This window comes from Salvelinus sp. IW2-2015, unplaced genomic scaffold (assembly GCF_002910315.2).
Source record: "Salvelinus sp. IW2-2015 unplaced genomic scaffold, ASM291031v2 Un_scaffold2265, whole genome shotgun sequence".
Taxonomy (NCBI): domain Eukaryota; kingdom Metazoa; phylum Chordata; class Actinopteri; order Salmoniformes; family Salmonidae; genus Salvelinus; species Salvelinus sp. IW2-2015.
This window is the reverse complement of record NW_019943592.1, coordinates 99682-120416: the sequence shown is the minus strand read 5'-3', so window position 1 is coordinate 120416 and position 20735 is coordinate 99682. Positions and strand designations below refer to the sequence as shown.

Below are 20735 nucleotides of genomic sequence, written 5' to 3'. Positions count from 1 at the left end.
CACACACACACACAACATCAGATCCACAAAGACGGATGTCCCGCTCTTCTACCAATCATTTAACAGCGCCCCTACAGGGCCTCCATTAATTATACAAGCTTCATGGCTAGTCAATCACAAAAATCATAATCAAACAACACATTTAATGGTTATGACACTGTAAGAAATAAAGTCTCGCGAAAAAAGGATTGTCAGGGGGTTGGAAATACTGTGCTGTACTTAGCACACAAAACATATTCCAGTCAAAATCCACCTTAATTCTATCCCAACATCAAAGATCAGCTAAAACTCATAGTTTCAACCCGGGTCCTGATTGTAGGAAATGGTATTGGTTTATAGAATGCTCACCAAAAACCAGACACTCTTACACAACCTACTCTACTAACTCACTAAACCGCTACTACCCTGATTATACGGATTACACCCAATACAACACACCCACTTATTTACCCTAACCCGGCCCATACCTCATATACACCTCTCAAATCACGGCGCATGTGGACACCCACTGGCCCCCCCTAATTTTGCTCACGCGCCAAGCGGAACCCAATGGCTCCTTGCCTCTCCAATCACCGCATGCATCCAAGAGGGCCCTCACGACAGCTCAAAACGCCGCCTGCGAGTCCCTCAAATAGCGCACTGCAATTTTAGGCCCAGATATGCCACACACTACGGCGTCACTCACAGGAGACACCCCTACGTAATATGCAACCAGGCTGCCTTATCCACCAACCGGCCTAGTGATTGGAGGAATCACCAATTAGAGGATGCCGCGCACAACCCAATAACTCGGCGTCACAGCGTATACCATCTGGTGTAGAGACACAGTCCCAATCTGCACAATAAGGTAACTTTCTCCCTTTAAAGATAGCATGACTACATAGCCTAGTTACACCCACAAACGCGCTTAATTAAAACAACACCAAATACCCTAAAATTAGCCCATGTCCCTAAGCAAAGATTAGTAAATCCTCAACTCTAGACTTAACGCACTATAAGGCCCAACCCCTCCAACGCCGAAGTGAGCGACCCTCAAAATCTCCCAACTTACATAGTCAATAAGCAACTGTGGGATCAGGAAAACACCTGAGAAGAAACCTGAGGAGCCTTAAAACCCCTTGAACCACCTCACGTATCAACTCACTTTGGGTGATTTAGATAGAGAGAACCCTGTAGGGATCACCGAACCCCACGAAACACACCAAAGAACCCACTGCGCCCGGAACCCCAATCTACCTCAGAATGCGAAGCGCTATACCGTTTTTTGCTGAGTCCTTACCCGACTTCCAGCAAGGAAGCTCCTCCGACCTACAACTCAATATGTAATGATTGCCCCTGTAAGTGAGAATACAACCCTACACAATATTCTGTCAGCATCTATTCCTAACTACCTGGGACACTATCCACCCAACCACAACTCCACAAAGCTATACCAACTGCTTCTCTCCATACCTATCTCTGACACATGCCCTGCCATTCAACCAACCCAGTTTACACAAGGATCCACGAACCAAGACCCGGCGTATGACCCTTCGTAGTATCCCCATTTGATAGAAAACAAACCCAACGGCCCAATACGCGCACATCTAGATGCATAGTTCGGCAAAAGTCCCTAAACAATCTCACACGATAGGTTGGTCACCCACTAATTCCCTACCTCTGCCGAAATAGAGAAAAAAAAATAAACAAGTGTCACGCAGTTCAACCCATAAGCCCCCAGCTATATCCACTCGCCCTTGTTCGAATAGACCACGACCACTAACCCGGTACACACCCTTACCGCTCCGTGCCATACAGCTCCTCAATTGAGAAAATGACAAACCACCATATAGTGTAAATAGATTTCAACAGTTACTGTTCATGTCATATCTAGATACTTTTCTATGATCCACGTACACCCTAGTATCACCTAAAATAGCAATCAACTATAAGAAGTGATGTTAAATGACAACCCAATCTTCAATAAGTGTCACGCTTTTCACTTGCAACCACACCCTTAAACAACTGAACGTTTGGATTGCAGAAGAGATCAATAATTGCAAGTGGACCTTCTTTCACAACGACTCCTGTAATACCCTGCACCTAGGTCATCCTGTTGACTAATAAGATAACATTCCCTCTGGAAGCCCAACCAATACCCGGACTGTATTATGAATGGGGAGCTTAACAACCCTACCCATAACCCCAACCCTAACCACTGATAGACCCAACCCTAACCCCAACCCAACAACCCTAAACCCCAACCCCACCCAAACCCCTACAACCCTGATAGAACAACCCTAACCCCAACCCTAAACCCTGAAATAGACCAACCCTAACCCCAACCCCAACCCTAACCCCAACCCCAAACCCCCAACCCCCCCTGATAAACCAACCCTACCCCAACCCCAAACCTTGATAGAACCAAACCCTAACCCTGATAGACCAACCCTAACCAAACCCCAACCCTGATAGACCAACCCTAACCAAAAAACCTGATAGACCAACCCTAACAAACCCCACCCTGATAGACCAACCCTAACCAAAACCCATAACCACACCCAAAACCCCAACCCTGATAGACCAACCCTAACCAAAACCCTGATAGACCAACCCTAACCAAAACCCCAACCCTGATAGACCAACCCTAACCAAAACCCTGATAGACCAACCCTAACAAAACCCAACCCTGATAGACCAACCCTAACCAAAACCCTGATAGACCAACCCTAACCAAAACCCCCAACCCTAACCCCAACCCCAACCTGCTGCCTTATAACAGACTGTGTGTGTGTGTTGTGTGTGTTGTGTGTGTGTGTGTGTTGTGTGTGTGTGTGTGTGTGTGTGTGTGTGTGTCTGTGTGTGTGGTGTGTGTGTGTGTGTGGTGTGTGTTTTAGCACAGGTTTCAATAGATATGAATTCCATATATGTGTCGTTAATGTGTACCAACCAGTATGTGTGTGGTCTCTGGAATAATCCCAGGTAAAATCTAACAGTGACTCCTATTATATTATCAACCCCTTCTACTCTAGCAATATTTACTAACCAACTAAGGATTATGCCATTCTTAAAATGTGTTGGATTTCCCACTGTTATTATATGATACAGGAATAAAGCCAGTGTACTGTAGCTTAGTTCTGGGTGTGAGAGAACATTCTTCTGATAAGGTCGATAGATAGCGTGTTGGTCGATAGATAGCGTGTTGGTCGATAGATAGCGTGTTGGTCGATAGATAGCGTGTTGACATTGAGAAACCGTGACAACTCCCAGTCTAAGGGAGAGAAAGTTATGTAGGTTAATTGAGTTGTTTTAGCTTTATTGTTATGAGAACATGTACTTTCCTTACAGGTTATCTACACTGTTTGCTATCAGCAGTAAACATGTTGTTGCTCCTTTCCTTTAACTTTTCCCCCGAGAAACACTAGTCCTGCGCCGCAGTCCTCTTTACAAGGTGTTACTGAGAAAACACTAGTCCTGCCGCCGCAGTCCTCCTTGCAAGGTGTTGCTGAGAAACACTAGTCCTGCCGCCGCAGTCCTCCTTGCAAGGTGTTGCTGAGAAACACTAGTCCCTCCGCCACAGTCCTCTTTACAAGGTGTTATTGAGAAACACTAGTACTGCTGCCACAGTCCTCTTTACAAGTGTTACTGAGAAACACTAGTCCCTCCGCCACAGTCCTCTTTACAAGGTGTTTATGAGAAACACTAGTACTGCTGCCACAGTCCTCTTTACAAGGTGTTAATGAGAAACACTAGTCCCTCCGCCACAGTCCTCTTTACAAGGTGTTACTTGTTGTGTGTTTGTCCTGCAGCACACTCATTTCTCTCATACTGTCAACTATCACTGTGGAGACTTGCCAGCATAAACTTTTCCCATCCTTTTCCACCCTGCCTACTGATGACTGCCTAGTACAGTCTGTACCCAGGCTATTCTCTGGTAACCAACCTACACATGTCAAGAAACTTCCCTAAGAAGGAACTTGTGTATAACAAAGAGTTCCAACGGGCCCGGATCTGACTGGTTCACTGGACCCTGGTTCCTCTGCTGTTCTGTTCTGCTCTGTGATTGGTGTCTCAAGCAGAACCCAATTAACAAGCGACCAAAAACACACACAGCGAGTCAGACAGGATGCCAGGCAGAGGGAGCGCACAAGGAGGGCACCAGGCATACAATGGCTGTAGACTGGATCACTGTCTTCACAATGGCTGTTAGACTGGATCACTGTCTTCACAATGGCTGTAGACTGGATCACTGTCTTCACAATGGCTGTAGACTGGATCACAGTCTTCACAATGGCTGTAGACTGGATCACATCTTCACAATGGCTGTAGACTGATCACAGTCTTCACAATGCTGTAGACTGGATCACTGTCTTCACAATGGCTGTAGACTGGATCACAGTCTTCACAATGGCTGTAGACTGGATCACAGTCTTCACAATGGCCGTAGACTGGATCACAGTCTTCACAATGGCCGTAGACTGGATCACAGCCTTCACAATGGCCGTAGACTGGATCACAGCCTTCACAATGACCGTAGACTGGATCACAGCCTTCACAACGGCCGTAGACTGGATCACAGCCTTCACAACGGCCATAGACTGGATCACAGCCTTCACAACGGCCGTAGACTGGATCACAGTCTTCACAACGGCTGTCGATGGATCACAGCCTTCACACGGCCGAGACTGGATCACAGTCTTCACAACGGCCGTAGACTGGATCACTCTGTTTGTTGAGAGTAGTGAGACTGGAGAGGTGGCAGAAAGCCTTCCTTCATTTTCTCAAAGACCTGTTAGAAATGGGTTTTGGAACGCAGCCCGTCTAGAAAAAATACACCATGGATTGTTGTGGACACATTTTAGATGATGAATTGTGGTACTGTGTGTGGCATGCGTACGTGCGTCCGTCCGTCCGTCCGTCCGTCCACCGTTCAGTCTGCTGCCTGTTAAACTGTATTGGAGAGCAGAAAGAAAAAGGCCCGGCTTCAACCCTGTCTCTGTTCCAGTCAGACCCGGTTCACCTGCTTCTGTTCCAGTCAGGGGGAAGTCAGACCCGGTTCACCTGTCTCTGTTCCAGTCAGACCCGGTTCACCTGTCTCTGTTCCAGTCAGACCCGGTTCACCTGTCTCTGTTCCAGTCAGGGGCCCTCTGACAGAGACCCGGTTCACCTGTCTCTGTTCCAGTCAGGGGCCATCTGACAGAGACCCGGTTCACCTGTCTCTGTTCCAGTCAGGGGCCCTCTGACAGAGACCCGGTTCACCTGTCTCTGTTCCAGTCAGGGACCCTCTGACAGAGACCCGGTTCACCTGTCTCTGTTCCAGTCAGGGATTCCCAGACCTCCCTGTTTCATCCTGTCCCTGTGTGTTTGTTCAGCATTTTGACTGGAGGTGTCTATGCTGGTTTGTGTCTGGGCCAGTGAGGCTCTTCACTCTGTGCGTCATTTGGGTAAAATGTTTGATTTCTTTCACTTGTATTTTGCTGGTTTCATTTCCTTTTAACCTTATAGGGCCATAAGGCTTTCCCACAACTCAAAACAGAACAACGTCATATCAGAATGTTTGATAAGAGACTGTCTCTGTGTGATCCAACAGGTACGTTCAGATGCCCAGTCCTTTCTGCTTTGAGCCCAGTAACCGTTATGTAGTGACCATCAGACTCCAGCGACACGGAGTGTCCCAGAGACACCTGACTGCTTTCATCCTTGTAGACTCGGTGAGTCAATCAACTTATTAAACCTGTCAGGGCTCTGGTGTGACAACTCTACGTGAGATGGAGTTGAGTTGAAACAGAAAGGAAAACTAACTTCTTTTTTTTTAACTAGGCAGGTCAGTTAAGAGCAAATTCTTATTTTCAATGACAGCCTAGGAACAGTGGGTTAACTGCCTTGTTCAGGGGCAGATCAACATATTTTTACCTTGTCAGCTCAGGGATTTGAACTTGCAACCTTTCGGTTACTAGTCCAATGCTCTAACCACTAGGCTACCCTGCCGCCATTCTCGATGTGTGTATGTGAACTTTTAAATGTATTTATTTATTTAACATTTATTTAACTAGGCAAGTCAGTTAAGAACAAGTTCTTATTTACAAAGACGGTCTACACCGGCCAAACCTGGACGACGCTGGGCCAATTGTGCGCCGCCTTATGGGACTCCTAATCACAGCCGGTTGTGATACAGCCTGGAATCGAACCAGGGTGTCTGACGCCTCTAGACCTGAGATGCAGTGGCTTAGACCGCTGCGCCACTCTCAGCTGCAATGTGATAATAACTGTTGACCAGATACCACCACCTAGTGGTCTGAAACATAAGTGCATTTAGGTACCAAATTCACTTCACATTTGAATTCTTTTCACCTCTCACTCACTTTGTTTACCTCCCTCCATTCTTCCTTCCTAGCTGGTGCTGACCCCCAAGTACACGGAGCTGCCAGGTTTCCAGGGTCACGACCCGGCGGCAGAGGAGCATCGTGATGAGATGGTACGTTACATGTGCCTGGAGTCCTTCTTAGCCACGCCAACGCCACTGCTGGCAGAGATGTGCACCGAGCTCATCTGCAGTATCTCTGCCATCCTGCATGACGGAGCACTGCGTGAGTCTACCATACATCGTTCACTAGGGGATCAAAGGTCAAAGCCCCCATTAATGCCTTGTTTTCGAAAACTGGGTGTCAAATACTTCCTGGTGCAACTATTGAGTCATTTTACTTACCAATAAACTCTAGCAAGCTGCACTATGATCAGTAATGCAGGGTATGAGTTGGATGGAATTGTTACACTCTGTCGTCACCATAGGATATCCTCCGTGACTTGTTTGATTGAAGACTCTAATTTTCCCTATAGAATGTCAGTGTGACCCCCAGGGGTCTCTCAGTGCTGAGTGTGACAGGGTCGGAGRTCAGTGCCGCTGTAAACCTAACGTGATTGGAAGACGGTGTGACCAGTGTGCACCTGACACTTACAGCTTCGGACCATATGGATGTACTGGTGAGTGGGCGCTGGCATCTTTCAGCCAGTCATCACATCTTAATTTAATTGACATTATATAGCAGGTGTGTCATACACCGCGTGACCTCACAAACCACATCCTAAATATGATCTCCCCTGCTCTCTCTCTCTCTTTCCACCTTCCTCCTTTTATCTGTCCCTCTTCCTCCTGCTCCCTCCCCAGCCTGTGACTGCCACTCCCAGGGCTCTCTGGGAGACCAGTGTGACCCGGTGACGGGGCAGTGCCCGTGCAGACAGGGGGCCAGCGGGCGTCAGTGCTCAGACTGCCAGCCTGGCCAGTGGGGCTTCCCCAGCTGCAGGCCATGCCAGTGTAACGGGCACGCTGATGGGTGCAACGCACAGACAGGGGAGTGCCAGGCCTGCAGGGACCACACTGATGGACAGCTCTGTGAAAGGTGGGCAGGGGGATAAACAGTCATTGGTAAATGGTGTGGGTGACAGCGTTTTGGTGAGTGTTTTGGTGTTGTTGGATCAGATAGTGATGGGTAATATTCCCAGTAGATAATACTGTGATCGGTAATAGTCCCGGTAGATAATACTGTGATCGGTAATAGTCCCGGTAGATAATACTGTGATCGGTAATAGTCCCAGTAGATATACTGTGATCGGAATAGTCCCGTAGATAATACTGTGATCGGTAATAGTCCCAGTAGATAATACTGGATCCGGTAATAGTCCCGGTAGATAATACTGTGATCTGAATAGTCCGGTAGATAATACTGTGATCGGTAATAGTCCCGGTAAATATACTGTGATCGGAAATAGTCCGGTAGATAATACTGTGATCGGTAATAGCCCGGTAGATAATACTGTGATCGGTAATAGTCCCGGTAGATAATACTGTGATCGTAATAGTCCCAGTAGATAATACTGTGATCGTAATAGTCCAGTGGATAATACTGTGATCGGTAATAGTCCGGTAGATAATATGTGATCGTAATAGTGCAGTGGATAATACTGTGATCTAATAGTCCCGGTAGATAATACTGTGATCGGTAATAGTCCCAGTAGATAATACTGTATCGGTAATAGTCCCGTAATAATACTGTGATCGGTAATAGTCCCGGTAGATAATACTGTGATCTGATAGTCCCGTAGATAATACTGTGATCGGTAATAGTCCCGAATATACTGTGATCGGTAATAGTCGCTCAGGTAAAATACTGATCGGTATAGTCCGTAGATAATATTGATCGGTAATAGTCCCTTAGTAATACTGTGATCGGTAATAGTCCCAGTAGATAATACTGTGATCGATAGTCCCGTAGATAATACTGTGATCGTAATATCCCGGTAGATAATACTGTGATCAGTAATAGTCCGGCAGATACTACTGTGATCGGTAATAGACCCGTAGATAATACTGTGATCGGTAATAGTCCCGTAGATAATACTGTGATCGGTAATAGTCCCGGTAGATAATACTGTGATCGGTAATAGTCCCGTAGATAATACTGTGATCGGTAATAGCCCGGTAATAATACGTGATCGGTAATGTCCCGGTAGATAATACTGTGACGGTAATAGTCCCGTAGATAATACTGTGATCGTAATAGTCCCGAGATATACTGTAGCGGTAATAGTCCCGTAATAATACTGTGACGTAATATCCCGGTAATAATACTTGATCGGTAATAGTCCCGTAGATATACTGTGATCGGTAATAGTCCCGGTAGATAATACTGTGATCGGTAATAGTCCCAGTAGATAATACTGTGATCGTAATAGTCCGGTAGATAATACTGTATCGGTAATAGCCCGGTAGATAATACTGTATCGAATAGTCCCGTAATAATACTGTGATCGGTAATATCCGCAGATAATCTGATCGTAATAGTCCCGTAGAAAATACGTGTATCGGTAATAGTCCCGGTAGATAATACTGGATCGTAATAGTCCCGTAATATACTGGATCGGTAATAGTCCCGTAGATAATACTGTGATCGGAATAGTCCCGGTAGATAATACTGTGATCGGTAATAGTCCCGGTAGATAAATCTGTGATCGGTAATAGTCCCAATAATACTGTGATCGTAATAGACCGGTAGATAATACTGTGATGGTAATAGTCCCGTAGATAATACTGTGATCGTAAATGTCAAGTAATAATACTGTGATCGGTAATAGCCCGGTAGATAATACTTGATCGTAATAGTCCCGGCAGATATACTGTGATCGGTAATAGTCCCGGTAATAATACTGTGATCGGTAATAGTCCCAGTAGATAATACTGTGATCGGTAATAATCCGGTGATAATACTGTGATCGTAATAGTCCCGGTAGATAATACTGTGATCGTAATTATCCGTAGATAATACTGTGATCGGTAATAGTCCGGTAATAATACTTGATCGTAAGAGTCCCGTAGATAATACGTTGATCTAATAGTCCCGGTAGATAATACTGTGATCGGTAATAGTCGCCGGTAGATAATACTGTGATCGGTAATAGTCCGGTAGATAATACTGTGATCGGTAATAAGTCCCGGTAGATAATACTGTGATCGGTAATAGTCCCGGTAGATAATACTGTGACGTAATAGTCCGTAATAATACTGTGATCGGTGAATATCCCGTAGATAATACTGTGATCGGTAATAGTCCCAGTGGATAATACTGTGATCGTAATAGGCCCGGTAGATAATATGTGATCGGTAATGAGTCCAGTAAATACTGTGATCGGTAATAGTCCCGTAGATAATACTGTGATCGTAATACCAGTAATAATACTGTGACGTAATAGTCCCGTAAATAATACTGTGATCGTAATAGTCCGTAGATAATACTGTGATCGGTAATAGTCCCGGTAGATAATACTGTGATCGGTAATAGTCCCGGCAGATACTACGTGATCGTAATAGTCCCGGTAGATATACTGTGATCGGTAATAGTCCCGGTAATATACTGCATCGGTAATTAGTCCCGTAGATAATACTGTGATCGGTATAAAGTCCCATAGATAATACTGTGATCGGCAATAGTCCCGGTAGATAATACTGTGATCGTAATAGTCCCTAGATAATACTGTGATCGGTAATAGTCCCGGCAGATACTACTGTGATCGGTAATAGCCCGGTAGATAAATACTGTGATCGGTAATAGTCCCAGTAAAATACTGTGATCGGTAATAGTCCGGTAGATAATACTGTGATCGGTAATAGTCCGAGATACTACTGTGATCGTAATAGTCCCGGTAATAATTACTGTGATCGGTAATAGTCCCAGTAGATAATACTGTGATCGGTAATAGATCCCGTAGATAAATACTGTATCGTAATAGTCCCGGTAGATACTACTGTGATCGTAATGTCCCGTAATAATACTGTGTCGGAATAGTCCCGGTAGATAATACTGTGATCGGTAATCCGGTAGATAATACTGGGATCGTAATAGTCCGGTAGATAATACTGTTATCGGTAATATCCCGGTAATACTAACTGTGATCTAATAGTCCCGGTAGATAATACTGTGATCGGTAATAGTCCCGGTAGATAATACTGTGATCGGTAATAGTCCCGGTAGATAATACTGTGTTCTTTCTCTCCCTGCCCAGGTGTGTAAATGGGTTCTTTGGAAACCCAGTGCTGGGGTCTGGGGATCACTGTCGACATTGTCCCTGTCCTGGTAACGCAGAAAGCGGACACTCCAACGGACACTCCTGTCATGCTGACAGCTCATCCAATCAAATCCTGTGCAACTGTAAACATGGCTACATAGGTATAGTCACAATGATACAGCTTAGCTCACTAAAAAGGAAATCCTTGCTACACTTATTGGCATTTAACTTCTCAGCTTAAGCCTGACCGCTTTCACTCTCTTTTCCCCACCCTAGGGCCTCGCTGCGATCGGTGTGCCCCCGGTTACTACGGCAACCCCAAGCATCCAGGTGGGAAGTGCCGCCCGTGCCAGTGCAGTGGCAACATCGACACCCAGGACCCCGAGTCATGTGAGCCCATGACTGGCCGATGCCTAAGCTGCCTATACAACACGGATGGGCCCTCCTGCTCTGACTGTAAACATGGTTACTACGGCGACGCCCTGGCCCAGGACTGCAGGCGTGAGTTTTTACATCGTGATGGATGGTTGGAATCTCTAATGAGTTCTGTCTCTGGTGATGCCCACTTTAGACAAACTATTGGCTTTTGTGATGATATATGTCACGTTGAACATTGACTCAATTATATAGCGTGACTGTCTAAGGCACTGCATCTCAGCGCAAGAGGCGTCACTACAGTCCCTGGTTCGAATCCAGGCTGTATCACATCCGGCTGTGATTGGGAGTCCCATAAAGTTGGCCCAGCGTCGTCCGGGTTTGTCCCGAGTAGGCCATCATTGAAAATAAGAATTTGTTCTTAACTGACTTGCCTAGTTAAATAAAGGTTACATTTTTAAAATAATTGTAAATTACATTCTTGTCTATCTCTGCTGTGTGTGTGTGCTGTGTCGCGTCTGACATGTTGTTATTCCATCTGTAGGTTGCACATGTGTAACAGCAGGTACACAACAGTCCTCATGCAGCGATGGCCATTGTCACTGTGACAGACAGACAGGAGCCTGCCCGTGTCGGGACAACGTGGTCGGGTACAACTGTGACCAGTGTGCCCCCGACCACTGGAACTATGGCACGGACAGAGGGTGTGAGCAGTGTGGCTGCCACCCTCAGCACGCCAAGGGATCCCACTGCAACATGGTAGGCCTCATAGTTGTGAAAGGATTTTGTTCAGTGTACTTTACCTACATTATGTATTAACTACAGTATGTATTAACTACAGTATGTATGTATTAACTACAGTATGTATTAACTACAGTATGTATTAACTACAGTATGTATGTATTAACTACAGTATGTATGTATTAACTACAGTATGTATTAACTACAGTATGTATGTATTAACTACAGTATGTATGTATTAACTACAGTATGTTTTAACTACAGTATGTATTAACTACAGTATGTATTAACTTGTCAGTTTAATTGAATGGTTTGATGATACATCTTTCTCTCTCTCTCTGTTTGTCTGTCTGTCTGTCCTCTGTCCGTCTGTCCCTCTGTCTGTCTGTCTGTAGTTCAGTGGACAGTGTCACTGTTGGCAAGGCTTTGGGGGAAGGCAGTGCACTGAGTGTGAGCAGTTCCATTGGGGAGATCCACGAGTGCAGTGTGGAGGTAATAACATTTTAAAGATGTCACAGATCCATGAGCTCCTTATTTATAAAAAAAATATATATATATAAAAAAAAAAATTACTTACATTTTTTAAATATCTTTTTTACTTCAGTTGATTTCAGTAAATACTTTCTTAACACTTATTTTTCTTAAAACTGCATTGTTGGTTAAGGGGCTTGTAAGTAAGCATTTCACTGTAAGGTGAAATGTGACAAATACCATTTGATTTGAATTCTATGTTCAAAATGACCTTCAAAATGACTGACTTTATTAATGTGACCTTCATATCAACTAACTTCATGTGTACCCCTCTCCATCCCTCTCCCCCATCTCCTCACTCCATCTTTCTCCTTCTCTCTCCTCCATCTCCCCCTCTCCATTTCTCTCCGCCCTCCATCTCTCTCCTTCATCTCCCCTCTCCATTTCTCTCCGCCCTCCATCTCTCTCCTTCATCTCCCCCCTCCATCTCCCCTCTCCATTTCTCTCCGCCCTCCATCTCTCTCCTTCATCTCCCCCCTCCATCTCCCCCTCTCCATTTCTCTCCGCCCTCCATCTCTCTCCTTCATCTCCCCTCTCCATCTCTCTCCCCCCTCCATCTTTCTCCCCCATCTCCCCCTCTCAATCTCTCTCCCTCTCTCAATCTCTCTCCCCCATCTCCATCTTCTGTCAGAGTGTAAGTGTGAGCCGCTGGGCTCGGAGATGGCTCAGTGTGACCGTGAGACTGGGGCGTGTGAGTGCAGGGAGGGGACGGCGGGACGGCGGTGTGACGAGTGTGCCCGCGGCTTCACCGGGGCCTTCCCTAAGTGTGTCCGGTGCCACCCCTGCTTCGAGCTGTGGGACGACGCGGTGTGTATGATCCGCCGGGACCTGGACCACATCCGTTACAACATCCAGAGGATCCTGGAGAGCGGAGAGACGCCCGGCGTGGGAGACAAACACATCCATGAGCTGGAGAATAAACTGGCCCAGGTACAAGACCTGATCCGAGACGGAGACCGGGACAGACAACACCAGCTGATTGGCCAGTCCATCGATGACCTGAGGTAACAGCATCATACTCCTCTGTACTGTAGGTGGAGCTAGAGTGTTCATTCACCTCATATATCATCATAATGTCTGACATTTAACAGACACTTTTTTATGCATGCATATATTATGTACATATGAGTGGTCCCAGGAATTAAAACCACTATCCTGGTGTTGTAAGCACCATGTTCTACCAACTGAGCTACAGAGGAGCAGTGTAGAACAGCTAAAACCTCTTATGCACATTTTGCAAGAGGGGCAGCTATGCTTATTGAATCCCAGTCACACAACAATTATACACATAGAACAGGACAGTGTGTGAAATGACAATACACACTGAGAAATGTACTCAGAGGTCTCTCGTGCTTCTCTGTGGTGTATCCAGGGTGGAGATAGCTCTGACTGACGGTCGTCTGATGGGTGTGACCCGCGAGCTGAATGGGACAGCAGTGCAAGACGAGGTACTGAAGAGGAACCTGACCCAGATGGAGAGAGAACTCATGGACCTTAACACCACCCTGGTGGACCTTAACACCACCCTGGTGGACCGACACCAAGAACGGAGGAACAACCTCAGCTTCGGATTCCAAGGTAGCACCCCCCCCTCCCCTAGACCACAAAACACAGACACATAGACACGTACAGCCGCTGCTCCTTTTTACTCTCTTTCACACATTTGTTTTGCCCTGGTCCTCCTCTCCATCCCAGATCAGTTTGACAATGTGAAGAAGTACTACCGTGGGTCCCAGGAAGCTCACCAGAAGTGCAGCGCCTCAGTGTCTGGTCCCTTCAGCCCCGTGGAGGAGTCTAAAGCCACACGCTCACACACTGAGGACCTTCTTAACAAGAGGAGGGACGAGTTCCTGCGCACGGCGGCAGCCCAGAAGAAATCACTGTCAGAGCTACAGGACAAAGCCCAAGATGTAGACGAGAAAGTCCACCACCTGAGCCACCAGGTATAAAGGGGGCATGTAGGGGACCCATATAGTGGATTCTTCTCTGTATTCTAAAGGGAAGCTTGTTTTGGGTCTGAGTAGTTATAGATTGTGCTGATGGCTGCGAGGACAATGCCTAACAGTCAGCAGAAAGAGCTATCTTGGCTGTGTTGTGTGGTAAAGGGCTGGTTTTATTTTTTTTAAAGAATTAGCAAGATGGTCATTCCTGTCTGCCGTGTAGTTCTAACTGACAGACATACCTGTCACGATGTGTTGATTTCACCTGTAAATAAATGTTACAGCATCCCTGCCCTGGATGTGTGACTCGTAGCCCTCTGTCTGTGTCGGACACTGACCCTACCTGTTCTGTGTGTTTTTCCTCCCAGGTATGTGGTGGCCATTCCAACAACAGCTCCAATGGCACATGTCATTACAGCCCGTGTGGGGGTGCTGGTTGTCGTGACGATGGCGGTCAGCGGGTGTGTGGAGGGGACGGGTGTAAGGGGACTGTGAGCGTCTCCCTAAAGGGACTGAAACACGCCAGTGATGTCAGTGACAACCTGACGGCTGCCAGTGAAGACCTCCGGGGCCTGGTGAAGAAGGTATGTCTGCCTCACTCTTTATAGGCACTAACTATACCTCTGCATGCATGTGCCTCAGTATAAGCTGAATTACTGACCTGCTGTTCAAGTAACCTGAAAGAGGTTATATTATATATTTGTCAGTTTCTTTGTGAGTCTAAACACAGCATGTTTTGTATATAGTGTTCCATACGCAGTGTGTTTTTCAGTAATCCTCTGTGTTATGTTTCCAGCTCCATGACATAGCTATGCTGACCCAGGACGTTAAAAGTCAAGCCATGGACAACTTGGACAACGCCAAGAAGAATAAGGACTTCTTTGAAAACTCTAATAAGAAACTCAAGGAATTCATTCAGAAGATCAAATATTTCCTGACTGGTTTGTTAATGCCATTAACCTTCCAGAAAACGTTTCATTTTTTTTTTTTTACATATTTCTCTCTCTCTCTCTCTCTCTTTGGACACTTCTTATGATATTCATTTGATCATGGTGTGTTGTGTACAGAGGAGGGCGCGGACCCAGAGAGCATAGAGAAGGTGGCACAGCAGGTGCTGGCTATATCTCTGCCTGTGAACAGAACCACTCTGGACACTGTTGTCCAGCAGATCAAAGACCACATCAGCAACCTGACAGATGTAGAGGGGGTCTTCAACCACACCTCCCAGCAACTCCACCGGGCCAAAGAGCTGCTCAACAGAGCTAAGGATGCCAAGTAAGACAGAGGGAGAAACAGACAACAGGAGGCATATTAGACTTAGACATATAGGGGCTCCATTTTAACTAACCTAACGCAATAGTAGATCTTAGCACAGGCAGTAGCAGTGTAGATTCTGGGGTGTGTCGGAAATCTTTTTTCTCTCTTCATTTTCAGAACACCTACTCATTCAAGTGTTTTTCTTTATTTTGACTATTTTCTACATTTTCTATTTTCTACAGCTTTTGGTGAGTCTTAAATATCACCGGTAGCACTGCTTGAAATTGGCACATTGGCGCATGTTTTTAAGGACACGCCTCAAATATTTCCACCCTTTCCACCTCAGTGAAAGCAAGCTGATATAAAACAGGTAAATTACCAACCCTGGCACAAGGGTTGGAAAATAGCAGAGCGCTGGCTTTTACTGGTCGGAATTCCATGCGTTTGACACTAGCGCCGCCGAAAATAGAGCCCATAGACTTATGTAAATTATACTTCCGATCTTTGTCTTCTGTTCACCGGTAGTTACTCTGTGACATAAAATGGAAGACAGGAAATGCACAGAGAGAGAATCATAGCAAAGACCGTATAGTAACAGTACAGTACGAAAGGCTAAATCTCCAATAGAAATACCAGATTACACTTGTAGGCAATGTCATAGCGACATTAACTATACTGAACAAAAATATAAATGCAAAATGCAACCATTTCAAAGATTTTGCTTAGTTACTGTTTAGGAAATCAGTCAATTGAAATAAAGTCATATGGCCTTATTCTATGGATTTCACCTGACTGGGCAGGGGCGCAGCCATAGGTGGGCCTGGCATAGGCCCATCCACTTGGGAGCCAGCCCCACCCACTGGGGAGCCAGGCCCAGCCAATCAGAATTAGTTTTTCCCCACAAAAGTGCCTTTTTAAAGACAGAAATACTACTCAGCCCATTGTTGTTGTCACGCTCGTCGTACGAACTGTCATACTCAGACCAACGTGCAGCGTGATCTGGGTTCCACATCTTTATTAGTGAAACGCACAAAACAATAAACGGCAAACGAAACGTGAAGCTCAAGCAGTGCTCACAGGCAACTACACAGAAACAAGATCCCACAAAACACAGTAGGGAAATGGCTGCCTAAATATGATCCCCAATCAGAGACAACGATAAACAGCTGCCTCTGATTGGGAACCATACCAGGCCAACATAGACATAAACATACTAGATCACCCACCCTAGTCACACCCCGACCTAACCAAAATAGAGAATAAAAAGGCTCTCTATGGTCAGGGCGTGACAGTTGTCCCCAGCACAAGGTACACCTGTGTTATGATCATGCTGTTAAATCAGCTTCTTGATATGCCAGGTGGATGGATTATCTTGACAAAGGATAAAATGATTACTAACAAGGATATAAACAAATTTGTTTACAACAATTTATGAGAAATCAGCTTTTTGTGCGTATGGAAAATTTCTGTGATTTTTTTTATTTCATCTCATAAAATGTGGGACCAGCACTTTACATGTTGCTTTTACATTTTTGTTCAGTGTAGCTAAGCTCATGTATAGAAACACATCATCGGTGTAACAGTCGTCTCGCACCGAACTGCACGTGTGCAGCCCGTCAACTCAAAGGCACTCCTTCGATATAACTTTGTTTTTGACTAAAATGAATACGTGGCAGTTTTTCACTTTCTTGCAATTGGAGTAATAACATATTCGACTACTTAAGACATTGGCTCCAATCTAGGTTCTACCTTTACATTTCCAGAAAATGAACAACTAAGGAAGAATTTTTCACTTCTCTCATTGAATTCTCAACCTCCAAATCCTGGCCTGGTCTGTTTGATCTGTTTCGCAAGCATTCCCGGAAGCTTCGCGATGTTGCGCCTCTGGGTTTAGAAACTCTGCGGTCATAACCTTTCAGTATGTTTTCGTAGCAGAGCAGAGCTCTCAGTCTACTACATACAGTGAGGGAAAAAAGTATTTGATCCCCTGCTGATTTTGTACGTTTGCCCASTGACAAAGAAATGATCAGTCTATAATTTTAATGGTAGGTTTATTTGAACAGTGAGAGACAGAATAACAACAACAAAAAATCCAGAAAAAACGCATGTCAAAAATGTTAKAAATTGATTTGCATTTTAATGAGGGAAATTTCTATTATTTGTATATTTTGTATATCACATTTTTCACTTGTCCTGTATGTGTTTGTAGGACACGAGCAGAAGGAGTGAAGGACACAGCCAACAGGACTAAGCAGGCGTTGGATGCGTCTCAGAAAGCCATTCAGAAAGCAACCAACGCCCTGGACCGTGCCCTGAACAACCTGAACAGCACCAGGAACGCCACCGCAACGGTACACAGCTCTCCACAGCCACATCACCGTGTGTGTGTGTGTGTGTGTGTGTGTGTGTCTGTGTGGTGTCTGTGTGTGTCGTGTGTCTGTGTGTGTCTGTGTGTCTGGTGTGCTGTGTGTGTGTGTGTGTGTGTGTGTGTTGTGTGTGTGTGTGTGTGTGTGTGTGTGTGTGTGTGTGGTGTGTGTGTGTGTGTGTGTGTGTGTGTGTGTGTGTGTTTCTCAGTCTGATATGTCCCTACTTGTTGTGTGCTTTTTCCCACTTCTCAGGTGGAGAGAACCTTCAGCATCTGGAGACCAATCAAATGGGTGCTATGATGCGACTGCCAACCTGTCCATGAGGGTGGAGGAACTACAGGACAAGATAGATCAAAACATGGAGATGGCCCAACATGTCAAGAACCAGGCCACAAATGCCACCCATGCAGCATTGGGACTGGAAGCAGGTGTGTGTGTGTGTGTGTGTGTGTGTGTGTGTGTGTGTGTGTGTGTGTGTGTGTGTGTGTGTGTGTGTGTGTGTGTGTGTGTGTGTGTGTGTGTGTGTGTGTGTGTGTGTGTGTGTGTGTGTGGTGTGTGTGTGTGTGTGTGTGCATAAGCATGTGTGTCTATGGAATGTGTGTCTGTTCCTAGTTGTGCTACAATATGTTATGTGTAGTTGTGTGTGGTAGTTGTGGTGCCGTGTGTAGCCGTGTTGTGGTAGTTGTTGATGTGTAGCCGTGTGTGTAGTTGTTGATGTGTAGCCGTGTGTGTAGTTGTGGATGTGTAGCCGTGTGTGTAGTTGTTGATGTGTAGCCGTGTGTGTAGTTGTTGATGTGTAGCCATGTGTGTAGTTGTGGATGTGTAGTTGTATTTAAAGCCTAACAACAGGGGCGGGGCGTGTGTGTGTGATTGTTATTGTGTAGTTGTGTGTGTGGTTGTTGATTTGTAGCTGGGGGTTTAGTTGTTGATTTGTAGCTGTGTGTGTGGTTGTTGATGTATAGCTGTGTGCGTCTCTGTGTTGTGATCCAGAGGCTGAATGAGACGGAGAATCTGTACAAAGACCTGCAGATGAAGGTGGACTCTCTGGGTGGGGCCTCTGGGGACCTGGGGAACGTCAACCAGAGGGCCAAGGAGATCAAGAAGGAGGCTGAAGACCTGCTCACTAAGGCCGACAAGGGCATAGAAACCCTACGGAGTGTGTACCCTCCTGCCCTCTGAAACCTGACATATGARATGCTATACGTAGCCGACATAGAGCCGTATGGAACCATAAAGTGAAGTCATGGCTGTAAAGTATTCCATGAACACGGCATATCAGCATGGTGTCTTTGGTTTTGAATGTAGATGTGCCTGTAAGTGTGAACGGGAAGTTCTCTACATAGAACAACAGTTTTGACCAGGGCCCGTCGGGCTCGGCTCCAAAGCAGTGCATTATATAGGGAACAGAGCGTCATTTGGGACGGCTCTTTTTAATTCATGTCCCTGTTGTCTTCCTATAATGAGTTTTCTGCTGTTCTGTTTCAGAGCTTGAGAGGAAGTTTCGTAATAACGAGCAGAGAATGCTGGACCAGCACACCGAGCTCGGAGAGCTGGAGAGGAACGCCACGGACGCACGGGAGGCCATACGACAGCAGGTGCAGACGTACAACAACTGCAACTGATGTAGGGGAGAAAAAAACTATATTCCACTGGTTCTTTATTCCCGTTCTTCCTCTGTCAAATGTGAAATGAATTGAATAAAAAATTAAAATGTTTTACAAAATAAAATAAGTACAGCAAATGTTAGCGAGGGGAACACGATCATGTGTACTATACTCATATAGTCCATTAGAACTCAGCAGCTCTTTCTGAATCAAAGAGCCAGGGTTCCGGTCTCAAAGCACAGTTTCGACTGCTCCTACAGTCTTGCTTCGGTACTGCCGTTTAACTAACGTCTGGCACAGAAAGAACATTTCCATAGACGGCCCCGTAGAGAAGTCAGATTTGAAACTTTGGTCATCACCTTTGTGCACAGAACATCCATTGAATTATTCAAATAATTGTCGCTGAGGCTGGTTTTATTTCCACTCACAGCCGAAGATTTTAACATCTTAGATTCATCCAATGTCTGCCATGTTTTTGGATGACGTGATGACGTTGTCGCTGCTCGCRCTGCTCCCTATGCGCACTGAGTGCCAGTGCGCTCCGGTTTACACAGGTTGGGCTGTGTCAACCAGATGCAACTCGGATATAGATGTGATTGAGCAAATTGGATTTCGATAACTTTTTGAATACAGATCCCAACAAATAACTACTTTTTAAAACAGATGTCAGAAAGTGATTACCTTTTAAACCTATTTCCATACAGATCTGAGAAAGCAACGACTAAATATTTGAATACAGGTCTCAGTGACTACTTTTCTGAAACTATTGGATTGGCTGTCTTCAACTAATGGCAGATAACTTTTTGAATACAGATCCCAACAAATAACTACTTTTTAAAACAGATGTCAGAAAGTGATTACCTTTTAAACCTATTTCCATACAGATCTGAGAAAGCAACGACTAAATATTTGAATACAGGTCTCAGTGACTACTTTTCTGAAACTATTGGATTGGCTGTCTTCAACTAATGGCAGGACCTGCCATGAGTTGAAGACAGCCAATCCAACATACAGTTCAGATACAGCCCTGCCATGAGTTTGAAGACAGCCAATCCAACATACAGTTCTAGATACAGCCCTGCATTAGTTAGAAGACAGCCAATCCAACATACAGTTCTAGATACAGCCCTGCATTAGTTGAAGACACCAATCCAACATACAGTTCTAGATACAGCCCTGTCATTAGTTGAAGACACCAATCCAACATACAGTTCTAGATACAGACCTGCCATTAGTTGAAGAACAGCCAATCCAATAGTTTCAGAAAAGTAGTCACTGAGACCTGTATTCAAATATTTAGTCGTTGCTTTCTCAGATCTGTATGGAAATAGGTTTAAAAGGTAATCACTTTCTGACATCTGTTTTAAAAAGTAGTTATTTGTTGG

General features: G+C 45.3%; 1 protein-coding gene across 1 annotated transcript in view; it reads left to right on the top strand.

Annotated features, from left to right (window-relative positions):
• LOC112073451 (laminin subunit beta-1-like) overlaps positions 1-19492 on the top strand; it is a gene marked incomplete at its 5' end in the record, with an annotated part of 42967 nt that extends 23475 nt beyond the window's left edge. Inside the window, 19 exon segments of the mRNA XM_070440149.1 lie at positions 5570-5690; positions 6374-6566; positions 6817-6960; positions 7145-7376; positions 10534-10697; positions 10813-11037; positions 11456-11670; positions 12048-12144; positions 12815-13187; positions 13556-13761; positions 13879-14126; positions 14492-14707; positions 14920-15064; positions 15191-15398; positions 17590-17738; positions 18005-18049; positions 18052-18176; positions 18737-18902; positions 19232-19492. Coding sequence (XP_070296250.1) covers positions 5570-5690; positions 6374-6566; positions 6817-6960; positions 7145-7376; positions 10534-10697; positions 10813-11037; positions 11456-11670; positions 12048-12144; positions 12815-13187; positions 13556-13761; positions 13879-14126; positions 14492-14707; positions 14920-15064; positions 15191-15398; positions 17590-17738; positions 18005-18049; positions 18052-18176; positions 18737-18902; positions 19232-19368 — 3409 coding nt within the window.
• Between the last annotated feature and the right edge of the window lie 1243 nt (positions 19493-20735).